Genomic DNA, 18,748 nt, shown 5'->3' with positions numbered 1-18,748 from the left:
CTTCCCCATCTGGCCCTTTGCTTACCCCCTTAAGCGCTTTGCTCCTCACCCCCACCCTCCCTCACCCCACAGCCCTTATGTCCATATCTTTATATCCATATCTGTTGCCATACTGTCCCTTTCAAGCGCTTAGTACAGTGTTCTGCACACAGTAAGCTCTCAATAAATACGATTGAATGAATGACTGAATTTACACCCTCCACATTTCCCCTTGCTGTCATTCATATCAACATCTGTCTCTCCCACTAGTTTGTAAACTCCTTAAGGACAGGGAATATTCATTCATTCATTCATTCATTCATGGAGCGCTTACTATGTGCAGAGCACTGTACTAAGCGCTTGGAATGTACAAATCGGTATGTCTATCTATTCTATTGTTTCGTACAGCGCCCAGGCCTGGGAGTCAGAAGGACCTGGATTCTAATTCTGCCTCCACCACCTATCTGCTGGGTGATCTTGGGCAAGTCACTTCACTTCTGTGTGCCTCGGTTACCTCATCTTTAAAAAATGGGGATTAAGCGGGACAGGGACTGTGTCCAACCTGATTAACTTGTATCTACCTCAGCGCTTAGAACAGTGATTAGCACATAGTAAGCACTTAACAAGTACTATTATTATTATTATTATTACTCTCGGCTGACCTTAGTACAGTGCTCTGCAGTCGATTAATGGTATTTGTTGAGCACTTACTGTGTGAGAGCACTGCACTAGAGCGTGGGCAAATAAACTACGACAATAAACAGACACATTCCCTGCCCACAATGAGCTCACAGTCCAGAGAGGGAGACAGTCATTAATAGAAATAAATAAATTACTGATTTTCATTCATTCAATCGTATTTATTGAGCGCTTACTGTGTGCGAAGTCCTGAACTAAACGCTTCGTTGAGTACAACAATAAACAGACATAGTCCTCGTGCGGAAGTGCTGTGAGGAGTTAATACCACTGATTGATTTGACTGATTGTGAGAGTACAATGGAGTTGATATACACCAGCTTGGCTCAGTGGCAAGAACCCGGGCTTGGGAGTCAGAGGTCATGGGTTCGAATCCCGGCTCTGCCACTTGTCAGCTGGGTGACTGTGGCCAAGTCACTTAACTTCTCTGTGCCTCAGTGACCTCATCTGTAAAATGGGGATTAGCTGTGAGCCTCAAGTGGGAAAACCTGATTACCCTGTATCTACCCCAGTGCTCAGAACAGTGCTCTGCACATAGTAAGCGCTTAACAAATACCAACATTATTATTATTATTATTATTATTCCTGCCCTCAAGGAGTTTAGAGTAGAGGGGTGGGAGACAGGGCTTTTCAAAATGACGGAGCAGGCCTACTAGAATGGAATGTGGTTCCACATGATTTACAGCAGGAGAAATAATAATAATGATATTTGTTAAGCGCGTACTATGTGCCAAACACTGTCCTAAGTGATGGAGTAGCTACAGGGTCATCAGATTGTCCCATGTGGGGCTCACGGTCTTAATCCCCATTTTACAGATGAGATAGTCGAGGCCCAGAGAAGCGAAGCGACTTGCCCAAGGTCACACAGCAGACAAGCGGCGGAGCCGGGATTAGAACCCACGTCCGCTGACTCCCGAGCCCGGGCTCTTGCCACTAGGCCAGGCTACTTCTCTGAATTGCATTCAGCAGGCGCCCGAGTATGAAATTTTACCAAGGTTTGGGGGGGCTTTTTTCGGATGTGCGTGCATTTTCAATTTTCTCCTCGGCTGAAGTTTGGGATTGTTCTCCCAAAAGGAGGGCCGCCCTCTCTCAGCCGATTTGACTCGGCGAAAGAAAACCCTCTGGTTATTAGATGGAAACCGCAAAGTATTAGGATGGGAAAAGTAGCCCAGCCTCCTGCCAACGCTCGTCTCCGCCTTCTGTCATTCAGAGGCTCGCTCCCATATTGCTCTTCATCCAGGAATAATAACGATCGTAATAATCATAATGGTGGTATTTATTCAGCACTTACTATAGGCCAAACAAGGTACTGAGCACCGGGGTGGTTAAAGCACGGCCTAGTGGATAGAACACAGGCCCGGGAGTCAGAAGGACCTGGGTTCTAATGCCGGCTCCGCCGCTTGTCCGCTGGGCGATCTCGGGCAAGTCACTTCACTTCTCCGTGCCTCCGTCATCTCGTCTGTAAAATGGGGATTAAGACTGAGCCCCACGTGGGCCGGGGGCCGGGTCCGACCCGATTACCCCGTATCTACCCCGGCGCTCAGAACGGTTCCTGGCGCACAGTGAGCGCTTAACAAATCCCAGAAAAAAAGGAAAGACAGATGAGACTCCCTTCTAACTGCGGGGCCAGTCCAGGCCAGAACAGTTGGTTCCAGCTGCCTCGGGGGTGGGGGGAGGCAGCGAAGCCCACTGTTTCTCTCCGAGGACTTTTGTTTTTTGAAATTCCGATTCTCTATTTTGAGAGGCGGGCGCGGGCCGCCTGAGCCGACACCTGCTGTACCCTGCCGAATGCGTCCTGGCAGCTGGGATTTCTGCTGCTCGACCATATTCTTCCCTCGCTCCCCTCCCTCTCCTCCTGTGGGTGGGCGCCTCCCCCCCCCCCCGCCCCGAACCGGCTCGACAATCCCAAAGCGCGCGGAGTGCATCGACGGGGTGGGGGCGAGGGGGGAAAGACAGCCCACGGTTCGGTTCTAGAGGCCCGCGTGCCCAAGAGGAGAGATTAATATTAGCTCAGGCGCTTGTCAACAGGGCAGCGGCAAAAATTCCCCTGCTTTCAAAGGACTTGGTCAGCTGTTCTCTGCCTTTCGCTCATCCTTTCCGGTGCCGTGCCGAACCCACTGAACTTTTCATTCAATAGTTCATTCAATAGTATTTATTGAGCGCTTACTATGTGCAGAGCACTGTACTAAGCGCTTGGGATGAACAAGTCGGCAACAGATAGAGACAGTCCCTGCCGTTTGACGGGCTTACAGTCTAACTTTTCCTCGGCAGCGACGACCGACCGATCCGTCCCTAGGGACAGACTCCCTCCCGCATCAAAACTCTGTCCGGCCTGATGTTCTTGGATCGACCCCGGCGCTTAGTACAGTGCTCTGCACAGAGTAAGCACTTGACAGATGCCACCCATCAATCGAGCATATTGATCGAGCACTTACTCTGTGCGGAGCGCTGCACTAAGCGCTTGGGGGAGAACAACAGAATTAGCGGACATGTTCCCTACCCATAATGAGCTTACAGGCTAGATGACAATAATAACAATGATGATGGTATTTGTTAAGCGCTTACTATGTGCCAAGCACTGTTCGAAGCGCTGGGGTAGATACAAGGTAATCAGGGGGTCCCATGTGGGGCTCCTGGTCTTAATCCCCATTTTACAGATGAGGGCACCTCAGAGAAGTGAAATGACTTGCCTAAGGTCACACAGCAGACGAGTGGCGGAGCCGGGATTAGAACCCACGTCCTCTGACTCCCAAACCTGGGCTTTTAATTATAATAATAATGTTGGTATTTGCTAAGCGCTTACTATGTGCAGAGCACTGTTCTAAGCACTGGGGTAGATACAGGGTCATCAGGTTGCCCCACATGAAGCTCACAGTCTTCATCCCCGTTTTACAGATGAGGTCACTGAGGCCCAGAGAAGTGAAGTGACTCGCCCATAGTCACACAGCTGACAAGTGGCGGAGCCGGGATTCGAACTCATGACCTCTGACTCCCAAGCCCGTGCTCTTTCCACTGAGCCACGCTTTTGCCTCGAAGCCCCCGCCGCTTCTCGTACTAAATAAATCCTCCTCGTACTAAATAGTCTTCCGACCACATAGGGGAACATTTCCTAGCCACTGGCCGGAGAAACGGCTGCTTTGCCTGTTTCTGTGAGGCCTAGGAGCCTGGCCTGACCTGCATCCTGCCTTATCTTCACCACAAACAACTTGTCCGAGCCTGTAACACCCTCCCTCCCGCCTGCCATAAAATGTTCGAGTGACTGCGGTGTGCCTTACTTCCTCTGGGTTCCCAGCCAAGTCTCATTTCAGTTTCAAGCTGAGCAGTTCGCTAACGTTTCACTTCTCCCAAAAGTCGCCTTTGGTGCCCCCGAGTTTTAGACGTTCAAAGAGAGGCGAAAGGTCTCGGTGGTCAAAGCTGTTCTCCCTTGGTGGCCCAACAGGGAAGGAGCGTGGCCCAGTGGATAGAGCCCGGGCCTGGGAGTCAGAAGGAGCTGGGTTCTAATCCCGGCTCTGCCATTTGTCTCTTCTGTGACCCTGGGCAAATCACTTCGCTTCTTTGTGCCTCAGTTCCCTCATCTGTAAAATAGGGATGAAGGAAGTGAGTCCTATGTGGGACAGGGACTGTGTCCATCCTAGGGCAGGTCATTTCACTTCTCTGGAACCCAGGCTGCATGCTTCGCTCCTCTAACGCTAACCTTCTCACTATAACCTTCTCACCGTACCTCTAACTCATCCTTCTCGCTACCGATCCTTCGCCCACGTTCCGCCTCAGGCCCGGAACGCCCTCCCTCCTCAAATCCGACAGACACTGACTCTCCCCAGCCTTTAAAGCCTTATTGAAGGCCCATCTCCTCCACGAGGCCTTCCCTGACTAAGACCCCCTTTCCTCTTCTCCCACTCCCTTCCGCGTCGCCCGACTCGCTCCCTTTATTCATCCCCTCTCCCAGCCCCACACCACTTACGCCCATATCTGTCATTTATTTCTTTATATTAATGCCTGTCTCCCCCTCCGGACTGTAAGCCATTGTAGGCTGGGAATGTGTGTTTATTGCTGTACTGTACTGTACCCCAGCGTTTAGTTCAGTGATCTGCACACAGTAAGCGCTCAATAAATAGGATTGAATGAATGAAAAGTGCTTGGCACAAAATAAGTCTTCAATAAATACTATTATTATTATTATTGTTATTACAGACTTGCTGGCCTTGTAAATTGGAGGAAAAAAAACCAGGACAAATTTTCACTGGGTAGGGCTGGGGTGAGATGAAAATACCAAAAGGGGTTCAAAGGTTCAGTGACCATGTCCATGACCCTGGACAGTTATTCTCAGCCCCGGGGGCTGTCACTCAAAATCACATCGCAAACATAATTTCTTGAACAAACTTCACAAGCTCAGGTGACTCTCAAAAAGAGACGGTTTCCTCAACCAGCAAATCAATAAAGAGAGGGAAGTGCCTGAATTTGCCAGGGGTTCTTAAGGTACATCAAATTAAAGTTTTATGGGTATTGCGGCAAGGAAGGTCCATCGTTCAGGAAGATTTCTTGTGGTTTTTTTTAATGGTATTGTGAAGCATTTACTATGCGCCAGGCACTGTTCTAAGCGCTGGGGTAGATACAAGGTTGGACACCGTCCACGTCCCACACCGGGCTCCCAGTCTCAATCCCCGTTTTACAGACGAGGGAACCGAGGCCCAGAGAAGTGAAGTGACTGGTCCAAGGCCACCCAGCGGGCGAGCGGAGGAGCCGGGATTAGAACCCAGGTCTAGCTCCCAGGCCCGAGCTCTATCCACTGGGTCCTGCTGCTTCCCATCGAGGCGGAGTTGGAGTGAGCGGTTTAGAACAGTAAGTGGTCCTTGGGGTACGGCCAGAGCTCACACAAGTTTGGAGGCTACAAGTGCTCTCGATTCGGATGGCACGTTGGCACCGTGCTCTGCTTTTGAGGCTCCCCGTGTGTGTGCGTGTGGGCGTGTGCGTACGTATGTATATTTAACATCCCACAAGATGATAGGCAGGGAAGCTAAAAAGAGACGGAACGCAAATCGGCTTTTCTGCTCCTTTTTAGCAGCTTCGGGAGAAAGGCTTTTTGAGGGAAAAGGTTGAAACCATCTGCTCGTACGGTGCTCCCCGCACAGGAAGCGCTCAACAAATTCGGCCGATTGATTGCTAGATGAGTTTTCGTGGAGTATGTGGGTTTTGCCTCTCCCTGACATCCCTGAGCCTTTTCATCAGGGCAAAACAAATGCGAGCGAGAGATCCCTCCCAGTTGTCATGATCGCTCCGTGCTCTGGGAAGAGCTTGGTGGAGGAGGATTGAGGAGGTTGAAGGAGATGGAGCGCGTAGGGGCTCCTTAATTAAATGACAATCATAATGATAACTGTGGTATTTGTTAAGCGCTTACTATGTGCCAGGCACTGTACTAAGCGCTGGGGTAGATACAAATAAATCGGATGGGACAGAGTCCTATGAGGCTCATAGTCTTAATCCCCATTTCACAGATGAGGGAACTGAGGCCCAGAGATGTGAAGTGACTTGCCCGAGGTCACACAGCAGACAGGTGGCAGAGCCAGGATGAGAATCCCGGTCATTCTGACTCCAAGGCCCGGCCTCTATTCACTAGGTCAAGCTACTTCTCTATTGTTATTATTTTTATGGCTCTTGTTAAGCGCTTACTATGTGCCAAGCACTGTTCTAAGCACTGGGTAGATCCATGTGGCAGGCCCTTTCCCACATGGGGCTCACAATAGGAGGGAGTGGGATTTAACCCTCATTTTAGAGATGAGGAATCTGAGGGACAGAGCAGTTAGGCAACTTGCCCAGGGTCACATCGCAGATACGTGGCCGAGCCGAGATTAATAATAATAATGATGATGGCATTTGTTAAGTGCTTACTATGTGCAAAACCCTGTTCTAAGCGCTGGGGGAGATACAAGGTGATCAGATTGTCCCACGTGAGGCTCACAGGCTTCATCCCCGTTTTACAGATGAGGTCACTGAGGTCCAGAGAAGTGAAGTGACTCGCCCAAAGTCACAGAGCTGACAAACGGCGGAGCCGGGATTAGAACCCGGACCCTCTGACTTTCCACTAGGCCCCCTCTGCTTCTGTTCCCTGCATCCAACAGCAGGGCTAGCTTCCTTATAAGCTCCAAAAGAGCAGGGTACCAACCCTATTGGGCTCTCCCAAGTGCTCAGTACAGCGTTGTGCTCAACGTTAGAGCTCCGGAAATCGCACTGATGGATTGATTCCTCCTGCCCAAATTTTACATCCACCTCTGCGGGGCTCCGAGACGCAGCTGCATTATCCATTCGGGAATTTGAGACTTTTCCCTTAAGCCAGTCTCTCTCTTGCTCCGGCTCAAAGGAGCTGTGTTCGCGTACTCAGCTGGACTTGTAAGTGTGCTTTAAACACGGCCTGATGGAGAGAGCACGGGCCCGCGAGTGAGAAGGATCCAGGTTCTAATTCCGCCTCTTCCACTTGATGACGGTATTCGTTAAGCACATACTGTGCTTAAGTGTTCTAAGCTCTGGGATAGATACAAGGTAATCAGGTTGTCCCACGTGGGGCTCACGGTCTCAATTCCATTTTCCAGATGAGGTCACTGAGGCCCAGAGGAGTAAAGTGACTTGCCCCAAATCACACAGCTCATAAGAAGCAAAGCGGGGATTAGAACCCACGACCTCCGACTCCCAAGCCCGGGCTCTTTCCACTAAGCAACTTGTCTGCTGCCATGTGACTGTGGGCAAGTCATTTAACTGCTCTGGGCCTCAGTTTCTTCATCTCTAAAATGGGGATTAAGACTGTGAACCCCATGTGGGACAGGGTCTGTGTCCAACCCGATTTGCTCGTATCCACCCCAGTGCTTAGTACAGTGCCCGGCACGTAGTGAGGGCTCAAAAAATACCATTATTATTATTATTCACAGATTCAGTATCCATATGTAAATTGCCCCAATAAGACTCATTCTAAAAGCAATCCTGATCCTGTAAAATGCTAATCTCGTTTGACACAATCTTTCTTTCTTTCTCTCTTTCTCTGTCTGTCTCTCTCTGCACAAAGCCCCAGGACTGGAGGGAATGTATTGTTTCTTGTACTGTATTCTCCCCTCTTCCTTGCAGCTGCTCTTCCGGAGCTCTTGTCGGTTGATCGTGCGTGTATGTGAAATCCAAAATCCCTCCCGCCGTCAGCCGTTCAACTTCTCTGCTCTAAACCAGGCCCACCGTGGCCTCTGGGTGCTTGTTGTGATGTAATTATATCAATCGGTCGATCAGTGGAATTTACTGAGCACTTACCACAGGCAGAGCGCTGGACTAAGCGCTTAGGAGAGTACAATACGGCAGAGTTGGTAGGCCTGGTCCCTGCCCGCAAGGAGCTTACAGTCTAGAAGGGGAGGCAGACATTTAATAAATCACAGAGAGGGACCTAAGTGCTGTGGGGCTGAGGTGGGAGTGAATGAAGAGAGCAAATCCAAATGAAAGGTCCAATAGATAGGCTCAAATAAATCACAGCAGGCCCGAGAGACCGCAGGGGAATATACTGCCGGCTCTCCCCCTTCCCCTTGACACGCGGGTCCCCTCGGATTCAGCTCCTAGGAAGGTCCGGCAGATCCGACCGAAATTTTCGCTGGGAAGGAAAAGCGTTGCAGTTGTGGTTTAGGCTGAAACCTGCCTCTGAATGCTGCCTGGCTTATAAATGGCTCCCTCTCTACGGATTCTGGCTTCTCGGAGCATGGGGAAGGGGCTCATCCACTTTCACGTTGGGGTTTTTTTTTATTCCTTTGGAATTCGGTAATGAACTCATTAAATCACCAACTTGTTGTGACAGAAAGTCATTCAGATGCTGATGCTATTGCCATGGAAACCGGTCCTCTGCTCAGGGGAGCCTGTGTGTGTGTGTGCATGTGTCTGGCTCTCCTCTCTCTCTCTCTCCCCCTCTCCTGGGGTTGTGCTCCAGCCCCCGAATTGCGACCACCCCAAAGCCACTACGACCGAGCACAACCCTCAGAAGCGGTGCAAGGAGAAACTCCACTCGTGGTCTTGGCCGGATAGAGTTGTCCCTTTCGCTTCCTCCCATCCCTTCTGGAATCCTGGAATGCTGTGCTTCCCGTCCAGCTTCATTCCTGGAAAGGCTGATCAAAGCCGTTCTTTTGGTCAGGGATGCTCTTCTAAGGAGTACCTCCTGTTCCCTTTTCTGTCGAGGTCCCTGAAGGCCAAGTCATTAGCCTCCCAGGATATCCCGTCAGCAACGGGGAAGGTCCAGGAAAAGAAGAAAATTCCCTCTCTCTTCCCAACTATAATTATGACAGCGATAAGCAGGGTATTTATTGAGCGCTCTGTGTCGAGCACTGTTCTGAGCCCTGGGGTGGAGACAAGTTCATCAAAGCTCACATGGGGCTCACAGTCTAAGTAGGAGACCAGGAATCGAACCCCCATTTTACAATCGAGGAAACTGAGGTACAGAGAAGTGAAATTACCTGCCTGAGGTCACACAGCCGGCAAGGGGGTGGAGGCAGGATTTGAACCCAGGTTTAGAGGCTTTTTCCACTAAGCCGTGCTGCTCCTCTGTGAAGTCGCTTCCCCTCGATTAATGGCTCCCCCTTTGTCTCCCCTCCATCGCCACTCCGGAACTTGGCTTAAGCACTGGGTTCCACACTCCCCCTTACCTCCTCCCACTCTGCCATCAAAACCCTTTTGTCCCGCTTTTTAAACTCTGTTGTTTCGCTCGCGATTGCAAATTGCAATCCGCTTTAGTGTCTGTCACCCTCCCTGCTCTGTGAGCTCCTTGAGGACAGGAATTGAGTTTTCTAACTACTACACTCTTCCAAGGTTTAGTCGGTCAATCCCTGGCGTTTCTTGAGTGCTCACTGTGTGCAGAGCACTGTACTAGCACTTGGGAGTTTACAACAGAGTTAGCAAGCAGAATCCCTGCCCTCAAGGAGCTTGCAATTCTACAGAATTTTACACAGAGAAGGGCTCAAAAAATACTACCGACTGACTGATTAGAAGGGAAAAAGCATAAGTCACTGTAACTCCCAAAGAAACAGCGTGGCCTAGTGGGTAGAACCCGGACCTTGGAGTCAGAAGGATCTGGGTTCTAATCCTGGCTCTGCCACCTGACTGCTGTATGACCTTGGGCAATCACTTCATTTCTCTGGGCCTCGGTTTCCTCAACTGTAAAATGGAGATACCTGTTCTCCATCCTACTTAGATTCTAAGCCCCATGCGGGACAAGAAACAATGTCTGACCTAATTCACGTGTACCTTCCCCAGCTCTTAGAACAGTGTTTGCCACATGGTAAGCACTTAAATATTATTAAAAAAACCCAAACCCCAAACTCTCACCTCCCAGAAATCAGGGACCACCTCTTTCTGCATGTCCCCTACAGAACCTAGTACTCTCTGGAGAGTCAATCAATCAATCAGTGGTATTTATTGAGCACTTACTGTATGCAACTAAAGGCTTGGGACAGTACAATACAACAGAATTAGCAGACCTCTTCCCTGCCCATAAGGAGCTTACACTGTAAAGAATCAGGACACAAACGACACGTAATTCGGAGACTTGACGATCCAGGCCTCAGTCGTTGTCGCCTCAGTCATCCACGATCCACCTTGGATCCGGAAGCAAAAGATGATTTTTTTTTCCCCCCTTTTACATGGCTCATTTATTCTAAACTTGACGAAAGAGCAAGAATTTTCTATTTGCTGCAAAGATTGATCATCTACCGCGTTACTTCATACCCGTAATACCAATACCAAAGGTTAACGCGGCACGTTTCAAGTCTCGATAATTTCTGGTAATAATGACATCATTCTTAAGGCCGGAGAAGCGGAGAGGAGCCCGTGCTAGAGCAAATCTGTCTGTCACCCAGTTCAGGATATTTGACTTTCTAGGCAATTTCATAGCCATCCCCACTTTCACCTGCCCTCACCCCAACATCCACTCTTCCACCTGGAACTCAGCTAGAGTAATCGGTCACTCATTCAGTCATTATTTATTGAGCGCTTCCTGTGTGGAGAGCACTGTACTAAGCGCTTGGGAGTGTACGATGCAACACTAAGCCGACACATTTCCCGCCCACAAAGAACTTATTACATATTAAACCCTTCAGCCGCAGATCCTCAAGTGCTAATTCCTCTCGGTCAGTCTGTCAGTCAATCGTGTTTATTGAACACTTACTGGGTGCAGAACACCGTGCTAAATGCTGATAGCAGATGCAAGATAATCGGGTCCCGCATGGGGCTCACGGATTAAAAATTGGAGGGAGAACGGGTAGCGGATCCCCACTTGGCAGATGAGGGAACTGAGACACAGAGAAGTGAAGCGACTTGGCCAAGGTCACCCAGCAGGCAAGTGGAGGAGCCAGGTCCTCTGACTCCCAGGCCCGGGCTCTCCCCACTAGCCCACGCTGCTTCTCACCACAGCCTGAAGCCTCTCCTCAGGGATTAGACGGTCCCGAGATTAAGAATCGTAAAAACTTAAGCAACCCTAGGAGAGGGTCAGACCAATGAGCCCTCCAGCCCAGGCCCCGAAGAATAATAATAATGATAATTACGGCACTTGTTAAGCGCTTACTATGAACCAAGCACTGTTCTAAGCCCTGGGGTAGATCCAAGCTCATCAGGTTGGACACAGTCCCCGACCCACATGGGGCTCACCATCTTAATCCCTATTTGCAGATGAGGGAACTGAGGCCCAGAGAAGTGAAGTGACTTGCCCAAGGTCACACAGCTGACTCCTCTGACTCCCCGGCCCGGGCTCTTTCCACTAGGCCACGCCGCTCCTCTTTGATCTTTTATCCCGCTCAGCCCAAGGCGGCACTCAGGACAACAGCTGCCCCTCATGGTGTCCCCCCCCTTCCAAGCTCTGGGCAACAGCAGGAAATGCCCAGCTGCCCGTTATAATCACTTCGGCGCTGCCCGGGAATCTTTCCCATCTCACTTGTCTCCTGAGATTCTGCAGGCCTGATCTCTTTTAAGCCACCCAAGTGCCAGAAGGCTTTAGGTCGGGGAGAGTTGCTGGGGGCGGGGGCGATCGGACGATACGTCGGAACAAAACACGCTCGGTTTTGCCTCTCAGAAGTCCGCCACCCCTTCCGATGCTAGCGAAAGATATCGAGATCCCGTTCCTGGGAATCCAGATAATTCAGGTTTCTCCGCGAAGCAGACCCCACAGTGAGTCTGGGGGAAAAAAACGTATTGCCAGAAGGTTTAAGAACGTAGTCACGATTAGAGGAAAGCGGCTTATTTTAATTGGGTCATCACAGGAGAGACCCAAGAGAATAAAATGATAATAGCAGAGTGGCAACAAGAGCCAGGAGTCCCGTGGGCAAGTTTAAGGTTAATGGGGAGATCCGGGGGGCACAGACGGGTTCTCTCGGGGCGACGATCGCGCACCAACTTAATCGGCCTTCCCTAGCTAAGCCTTCTTTTCCCCGTCTCTCCCTCCCTTCTTCTACGGCGCCTCCGCACTTCATTCATTCATTCAGTTACATTTATTGAACGCCTACCGTGTGCAGAGCACGGGGCTAAGCGCTTGGGAGAGTACGATAGAAGAATAAACAGATACATTCCCTGCCCACAGCAAACTGACAGTTTAGAGGGGGAGGCAGGCGTTGATAGAAATAAATGGATTTCGGATATGGACGCTGGGAGAGGGGATGAATAAAGGGAGCAAGTCAGCGTGACGCGGAGGGGCGGGAGAGAGGAGGAAAGGAGGCCTCTTGGAAGAGCATCCTTAGTGCTATTACTAATAATAATTATAGAATTTGTTAAGTATTTACTTTGTGCCACTCTGATTATAATAATGATAGCGTTGGTATTTGTTAAGCGCTTACTAGGTGCAGAGCACTGTTCTAAGAGCTGGGGTAGACACAGGGTCATCAGGCTGTCCCACGTGAGGCTCGCAGTCTTCATCCCCATTTTCCAGATGAGGTAACTGAGGCCCAGAGAAGTGAAGTGACTTGCCCACGGTCACCCAGCTGACAAGTGGCAGAGCCGGGATTCGAACCCATGACCTCTGACTCCCAAGCCTGTGCTCTTTCCACTGACATTTGTCTGCTGTGCGTCCTTGGGCAAGTCACTTCATTTCTCCGGGCCTCAGTCTCCTCGTCTGTAAAATGGGGATTAAGACCGTGAGCCCCATAAGGGACAGGGATCTGGTCCAACCTGATTAGCTCGTATCTATCCCAGTGTTTAGAACAGCGCCTGGCACTTAGTAAGTGCTTAACAAATACCTAAAAAGCAAACATCTTGCTTGAGTCACCCCTATTAATGATCCCTGAATCCCCGTTCCTGAGGGAAGAGCCCGTTTTGACCCCCTCTAGGCTGGAAGCTCCTTGTGGGCAGGGAATGTGTCTGTTATATTGTTTTATTGTACTCTCCCAAGTGCTTAGGACGGTGCTCGGCACACAGTGAGCACTCGATCAACACCACCGATGGATGAGGCTGTGTTCCACCTGATTTGCTTGTATCCACCCCAGTGCTTAGTACTAAATATTACGGCATATAGTAAGCACTTGACAGATATCATAATTATTATTATTATTCTGAAGGTGGCTTTGGAATTCCGGGCCCTCCTCCCACCTCACCCCTACCATAGGCCACGACTTCCACTTTAGACTGACAGGAAGGAGCAAAGACCCGACTTTGGTCATTTTTATATATATTTGTAATTTCTTTCTTTCTTTATTCATATTAATGTCTGTCTCCCCCTCTAGACGGTAAGCTCGTTGCGGGCAGGGAATGGGTCTCTTCGTTCTATTGTACTCTCTCAAGCACGTAGTACAGAGAAGCAGCGTGGCTCAGTGGAAAGAGCACGGGCTTGGGAGTCAGAGGTCATGGGTTCGAATCCCTGCTCTGCCACTTGTCAGCTGTGTGACTGTGGGCAAGTCACACTTCACTTCTCTGTGCCTCGGTGACCTCATCTGTAAAATGGGGATTAAGACTGTGAGCCCCACGTGGGACAACCTGATTCCCTTGCGTCTACCCCGGCGCTTAGAACAGTGCTCCGCACATAGTAAGCGCTTAACAAATACCAACATTATTATTATTACAGTCCTCTGCACACAGTAAGCGCTCCATCAATTCGATTGAATGGATGAATGAATACACTATACGCTTGGTGTGTTCAGATTGAGAAATTAATCTTGGCTCCTCAGGTCGGCAGACCTGGGGCTGAGAGATTTCTAGCAATCCGACACCCAGCAGTGGTGACTAGTCAAATGATGTGCAGGGCACTGTCCTTAAGCGCTTGGGAGAGCACCATTCAAATGGGAATTAAGACCGTGAGCCCCATGTGGGACAGCGACTGTGTCCAACCCCATCTGCTCGTATTCTTCCCCCCCCCCCCCAGCGCTTCTCACACTGCCTGGCATAGAGTAAGTGCTTAACGAATATCACACTCAGTTAGAACTAGCAGATACGTCCCCTGCCCACGACGAGACAAATATTCCCGAGAAATTGAGGAACCGCCAGCAGATGAGCCTGTAACGAGCCACTCTCCAAGGACAAAAGGCATGCCAGATGACTAGTAATTGTCTGATTTCATTCTTTTATTAGAAGGGAAGTGCAGAGGAAAATGGAGCATAAACTGCTAAGGATGGTAAATTTGGGGTTTCTGCAATGCGGTAACGGAGCTTAGATATAACCCGAGACCCAGATCACATCCAAATTTCTTCCTAGGGGCTCCAGGGCATAACCTCTGGCCTCAGGAAGCAGCTTGTGAAATAGGCCACCGATTTCTTGAAGGGATTTCCTCAAGCACTTCAGCCCTGGGGAAAGCCTGAAGATTGCCTCTCATGCATTATGCATTGACCCTGGAAAAAAACCTCCCGGGGCCAGGAAACTGTAAACATTTCCTGGGAAGCCGAAGCGGCAGAGTGTAAGAACCTTTGGGGTGAAGGAGGGACAGAGTGTTTTCTTTCCCGTTTTTGTTTTATTTTTTCCTCTGGAAATACACTGTACGAGCTCTTCTCCACTGCGGGATAAACATTGAATCGGCGCTCAGTGTTCTGCTAACATCACAAGTTCATACCTGTGGTTTGAAAAGAGCAGACAAGACCTCTTCGCGTTCGATGCCTCGCGGCTGACTGACACCGCTGACAACCATAAAAAGTCCCCAGACTAGGATCCTCTTCAGTTCAAACTGGGACAGGGGCCTCTTCGGGAAGATGGAGGAAAATGGGGGTCGTCCTAAGGGCCTCTTGCTTCTACTTCTATCAATCGGTGGTCTTTCTAATAATAATAATAATGATGGTCTTTGTTAAGCGCTTACTATGTGCCAGGCACTGTTCTAAGCACTTGGGTAGCTACAAGTTAATCAGGTTGGACACAGTCCCCGTCCCACATGGGGCTCACGCGCTTATCCCCATTTGGCAGATGAGGTAACTGAGGCCCAGAGGAGTGAAGTGACTCGCCCAAGGTCACACAGCAGACACGTGGCAGAGCCGAGATTAGAACCCAGGTCCTTCCGACTCCCAGGTCTGGGCTAGAGAAGCAGCCTGGCGTAGTGGATAGAGCCCGGGCCTAGGAGTCAGAAGGTCATGGGTTCTAATCCTGGCCCCACCACTCGTCAGCTCTGTGACCTTGGGCAAGTCGCTTCACTTCTCTGGGCTTTAGTGACCTCATCTGTAAAATGGGGATGAAGACTGTGAGTCCCGCGTGGGACAACCTGATGACCTTGTATCCCCCCAAGCGCTTAGAACAGTGCTCGGCACATCGTAAGTGCTTAACAAATGCCGACATTATTACTATCATTATCCACTAAGCCATGCTGCTTCTTACTAGTGAGTGCTTACTGTGTGCCGAGCACTGTACTAAGCGCTTGGAAGAGTGCAATATAACAGAGTTCGTTCATTCATATAATCGTATTTATTGAGCGCTTACAGTGTGCCCAGCACTGTACTATGCACTTGGGAGAGTACAAAAGAACAATAAACAGACATATTTCCCTGCCCACACAAGGAGCTTACACTCTAGAGGGGGAGAGAGACATGAATAGAAATAAATTATGGATATGGACAGGAGTGCTGTGGGGCCGGGAGGGAAGGTGAACAATAATAATAATAATAATAATAATAATAATAATAATAAGGAGCAAGTCAGGGAGATGAAGCTGAAGGGAGTGGGAGAAGAGGAAAGACTTAGTCTGCTTGTGTCTTTTGTTTCTCTACGCTTAACATTACTATATCCTCTTCAACTACCTCAGTGCTTCTTAACTGGTACCTGAGCCTGGGGTATAATAATAATAATAACAATAATGATGGCATTTGTTAAGCGCTTACTATGTGCCAAGCACTTTTCTAAGCTCTGGGGGGATACAAGGTCATCAGGTTGTCCCACGTGGGGCTCACAGTCTTCATCCCCATTTTCCAAATGGAGGCCCAGAGAAGTTAAGTGAGTTGCCCAAAGTCACACAACTGACAAGTGGCGGAGCCTGGATTAGAACCCATGACCTCTGACTCCCAAGTCCGGGCTCTTTCCACTGAGCCACGCTGCTTCTCTGTATCAGAAATCAGCCACCCGGGGAACGTAAGGGCCGCTCTCTTGTACTGTACTCTCCCGAGCCCTTGGAACAGTGCTCTGCGCATAGTCAGCGCTCAATAAAGACCATTGGTGGATTAAGAGCAGCATGGCCTAGTGGTAAGAGCCCGGACTTGTCTGCTGTGTGACCCTGGGCAAGTCACTTCACTTCTCTAGGCCTCAGTGACCTCATCTGTAAAATGGGGATTGAGACTGTGAGCCCCACGTGGGACAATCTGATTACCTTGCCTTTATCCCAGCGCTTAGAACAGTGCTTGGTACCAAATAAGCGCTTAACAAATTGCCATCATTATTATTATTATCGATCAGCTGATTGATAGTCTGGAGCGGTGGTCAGGGTTTTCGGGACAGGAGTCATGGGACTCTGGGCTGCAGCTCTTGTAACGATAATAGTGATCACGGTAATTGTTACTATGTGTCCAGCACTGTACTAAGCACTGAGACATCGTACTACCATGGCCTTTTTCATTCAGGCCTATTTATTGAGTGTTTACTGTGTGCAGAACACTACACTAAGCTCTTGGGAGAGTACAATGCAACAATAAAATGACATGTTCCCTGCCCCCAAGGGATTTACAGTCTAGAAGAGAAGCAGCGTGGCTCAGAGGAAAGAGCCCAGGCTTGGGAGTCAGAGGTCATGGGTTCAAATCCCGGCTCTGCCAGGTGTCAGCTGTGTGCCTTTGGGCAACTCACTTCACTTCTCGGTGCCTCAGTTACTCCGTCTGTAAAATGGGGATTAAGACTGGGAGCTCCACGCGGGACAACGTCATCAGCTTGTAGCGCCCCAGGGCTTAGAACAGTGCTTTGCACATAGTAAGTGCTTAACAAATACCATTATTATTATTATTAGAGGGGGAGACAGACATGAATAGAAATACCTAAATTAGGCATATGGACGTAAGTACTTTTACACGGAAGCGTAAGTACATTGTCAGCGTGGCTCAGTGGAAAGAGCCCGGGCTTTGGAGTCAGGGCTCATGAGTTCGAATCCCAGCTCTGCCACTTGTCGGCTGTGTGACTGTGGGCGAGTCACTTAACTTCTCTGTGCCTCAGTTCCCTCATCTGGAAAATGGGGATTAAGACTGTGAGCCCCACGTGGGACAACCTGATTCCCCTATGTCTACCCCAGCGCTTAGAACGGTGCTCGGCACCTAGTAAGCGCTTTACAAATACCAACATTATTATTCATTCATTCAATAGTATTTATGGAGCGCTTACTATGTGCAGAGCACTGTACTAAGCGCTTGGAATGGACAATTCGGCAACGGACAGAGACGATCCCTGCCCAGTGACGGGCTCACAGTCTAAATGGGGGAGACATGCTCTGCACATAATCAGCGCTGCATAAATACCACTGGATGGATCGACTGATGCCCCTTAGACTGTAAGTTCCTTGGAGGCAGGGATCTCACCTACCAATTCTGTCACACTGTACTCTCCCCAGGGCTTAGTAAATAAATAAAAAATAAATGGTGATATTTGTTAAGTGCTTACTATGTGCAAAGCACTCTTTTAAGCGCTGGGGGATACAAGGTAATCAGGTTGCCCCACGTGGGGCTCACAGGTTTAATCCCCATTTTACTGATGAGGTAACTGAGGCACAGAGAAGTTAAGTGCCTTACCCAAGGTCACACAGCTGGTACGTGGCGGAGCCGGGATTCGAACCCATGAACTCTAACTCCCAAGCCCGCGCTCTTTCCACTGTACCACGCTGCTTCTCTAGTACAATAGTACAATACAATCAATACAATACAATACAATAGATTGTACAATAGTACAATCTTAGTACAATAAGTGTTCAATAAATGCCCGTTTTGGGGCAGGGATTGTCTCCATCTGTTGTCAATTGTATATTCCAAGCGCTTACTACAGCGCTCTGCACACAGTAAGCACTCAATAAATACGATTGAATGAGTGAATAAATGCCGCTGACGGAAATAATGCGGCCTAGTCAGTGGAGCCCAGGACCGGGAGTCAGAAGGACCTGAGTGCTCCCGACTGATTGACTGATCGATCGATTGATCTTGGAGGCTAAATGGTCCCACGGGACCCCGACCCTCCAATCCCGAGCACAGTGAAGGTGTTCCGGTCGCTGAGAGGGCACAGATGTATCAATAATAATAATAATAGTGATTATTATTAATCATTTTATTAAGCGTCGTGTGCAAAGCACGGTCCTAAGCAGTTGGGAGACCGCAACAGAACATCAGACACACTCCCTGGCCAGCGCGAACTCATATAAATAAATAAACAGATAAATTACAGATCTCTACGTATGCGCTGTGGGGCTGGGAGGGAGGGCGAATGAAGCAGGAAGGGAGAGCGGCGCAGAAGGGAGTGGGAGAAGAAGAGAGGAGGGCTCGGTCAGCGAAGGCTTCCTGGAGGAGATGTTCCTTCGATAAGACGCTCCTTCGATAATGACAGCAACTCGTGCCTCAGTGGGGGAAGGAGCGTGGCTCAGTGGAAAGAGCCCGGGCTTGGTAGTCAGAGATCGTGGGTTCGAATCCCGGCTCTGCCACTTGGCAGCTGTGTGACCGTG

General features: G+C 49.6%; 1 protein-coding gene across 4 annotated transcripts in view; it reads right to left on the bottom strand.

The window, feature by feature from the left end:
• MYO1D (myosin ID) overlaps nucleotides 1–18,748 on the bottom strand; it is a 260,352-nt gene that overhangs the window by 32,847 nt on the left and 208,757 nt on the right. Inside the window, exon 22 of one of the 4 annotated variants that reach the window (XM_029074921.2) lies at nucleotides 14,552–14,901. The exons of the other annotated variants lie outside the window; for them this stretch is intronic. Within the exon in view, the coding sequence (XP_028930754.1) occupies nucleotides 14,886–14,901 (16 nt within the window). The 3' untranslated portion in view covers nucleotides 14,552–14,885. Of the gene's footprint in view, nucleotides 1–14,551; nucleotides 14,902–18,748 lie in introns of those variants that run through there. 4 annotated transcript variants of the gene reach the window in all.

This window comes from Ornithorhynchus anatinus, chromosome 11, assembly GCF_004115215.2.
Source record: "Ornithorhynchus anatinus isolate Pmale09 chromosome 11, mOrnAna1.pri.v4, whole genome shotgun sequence".
Taxonomy (NCBI): Eukaryota; Metazoa; Chordata; class Mammalia; order Monotremata; family Ornithorhynchidae; genus Ornithorhynchus; species Ornithorhynchus anatinus.
Note: the sequence above shows the minus strand (reverse complement) of the source record. Positions and strands in the feature narration are given on the sequence as shown.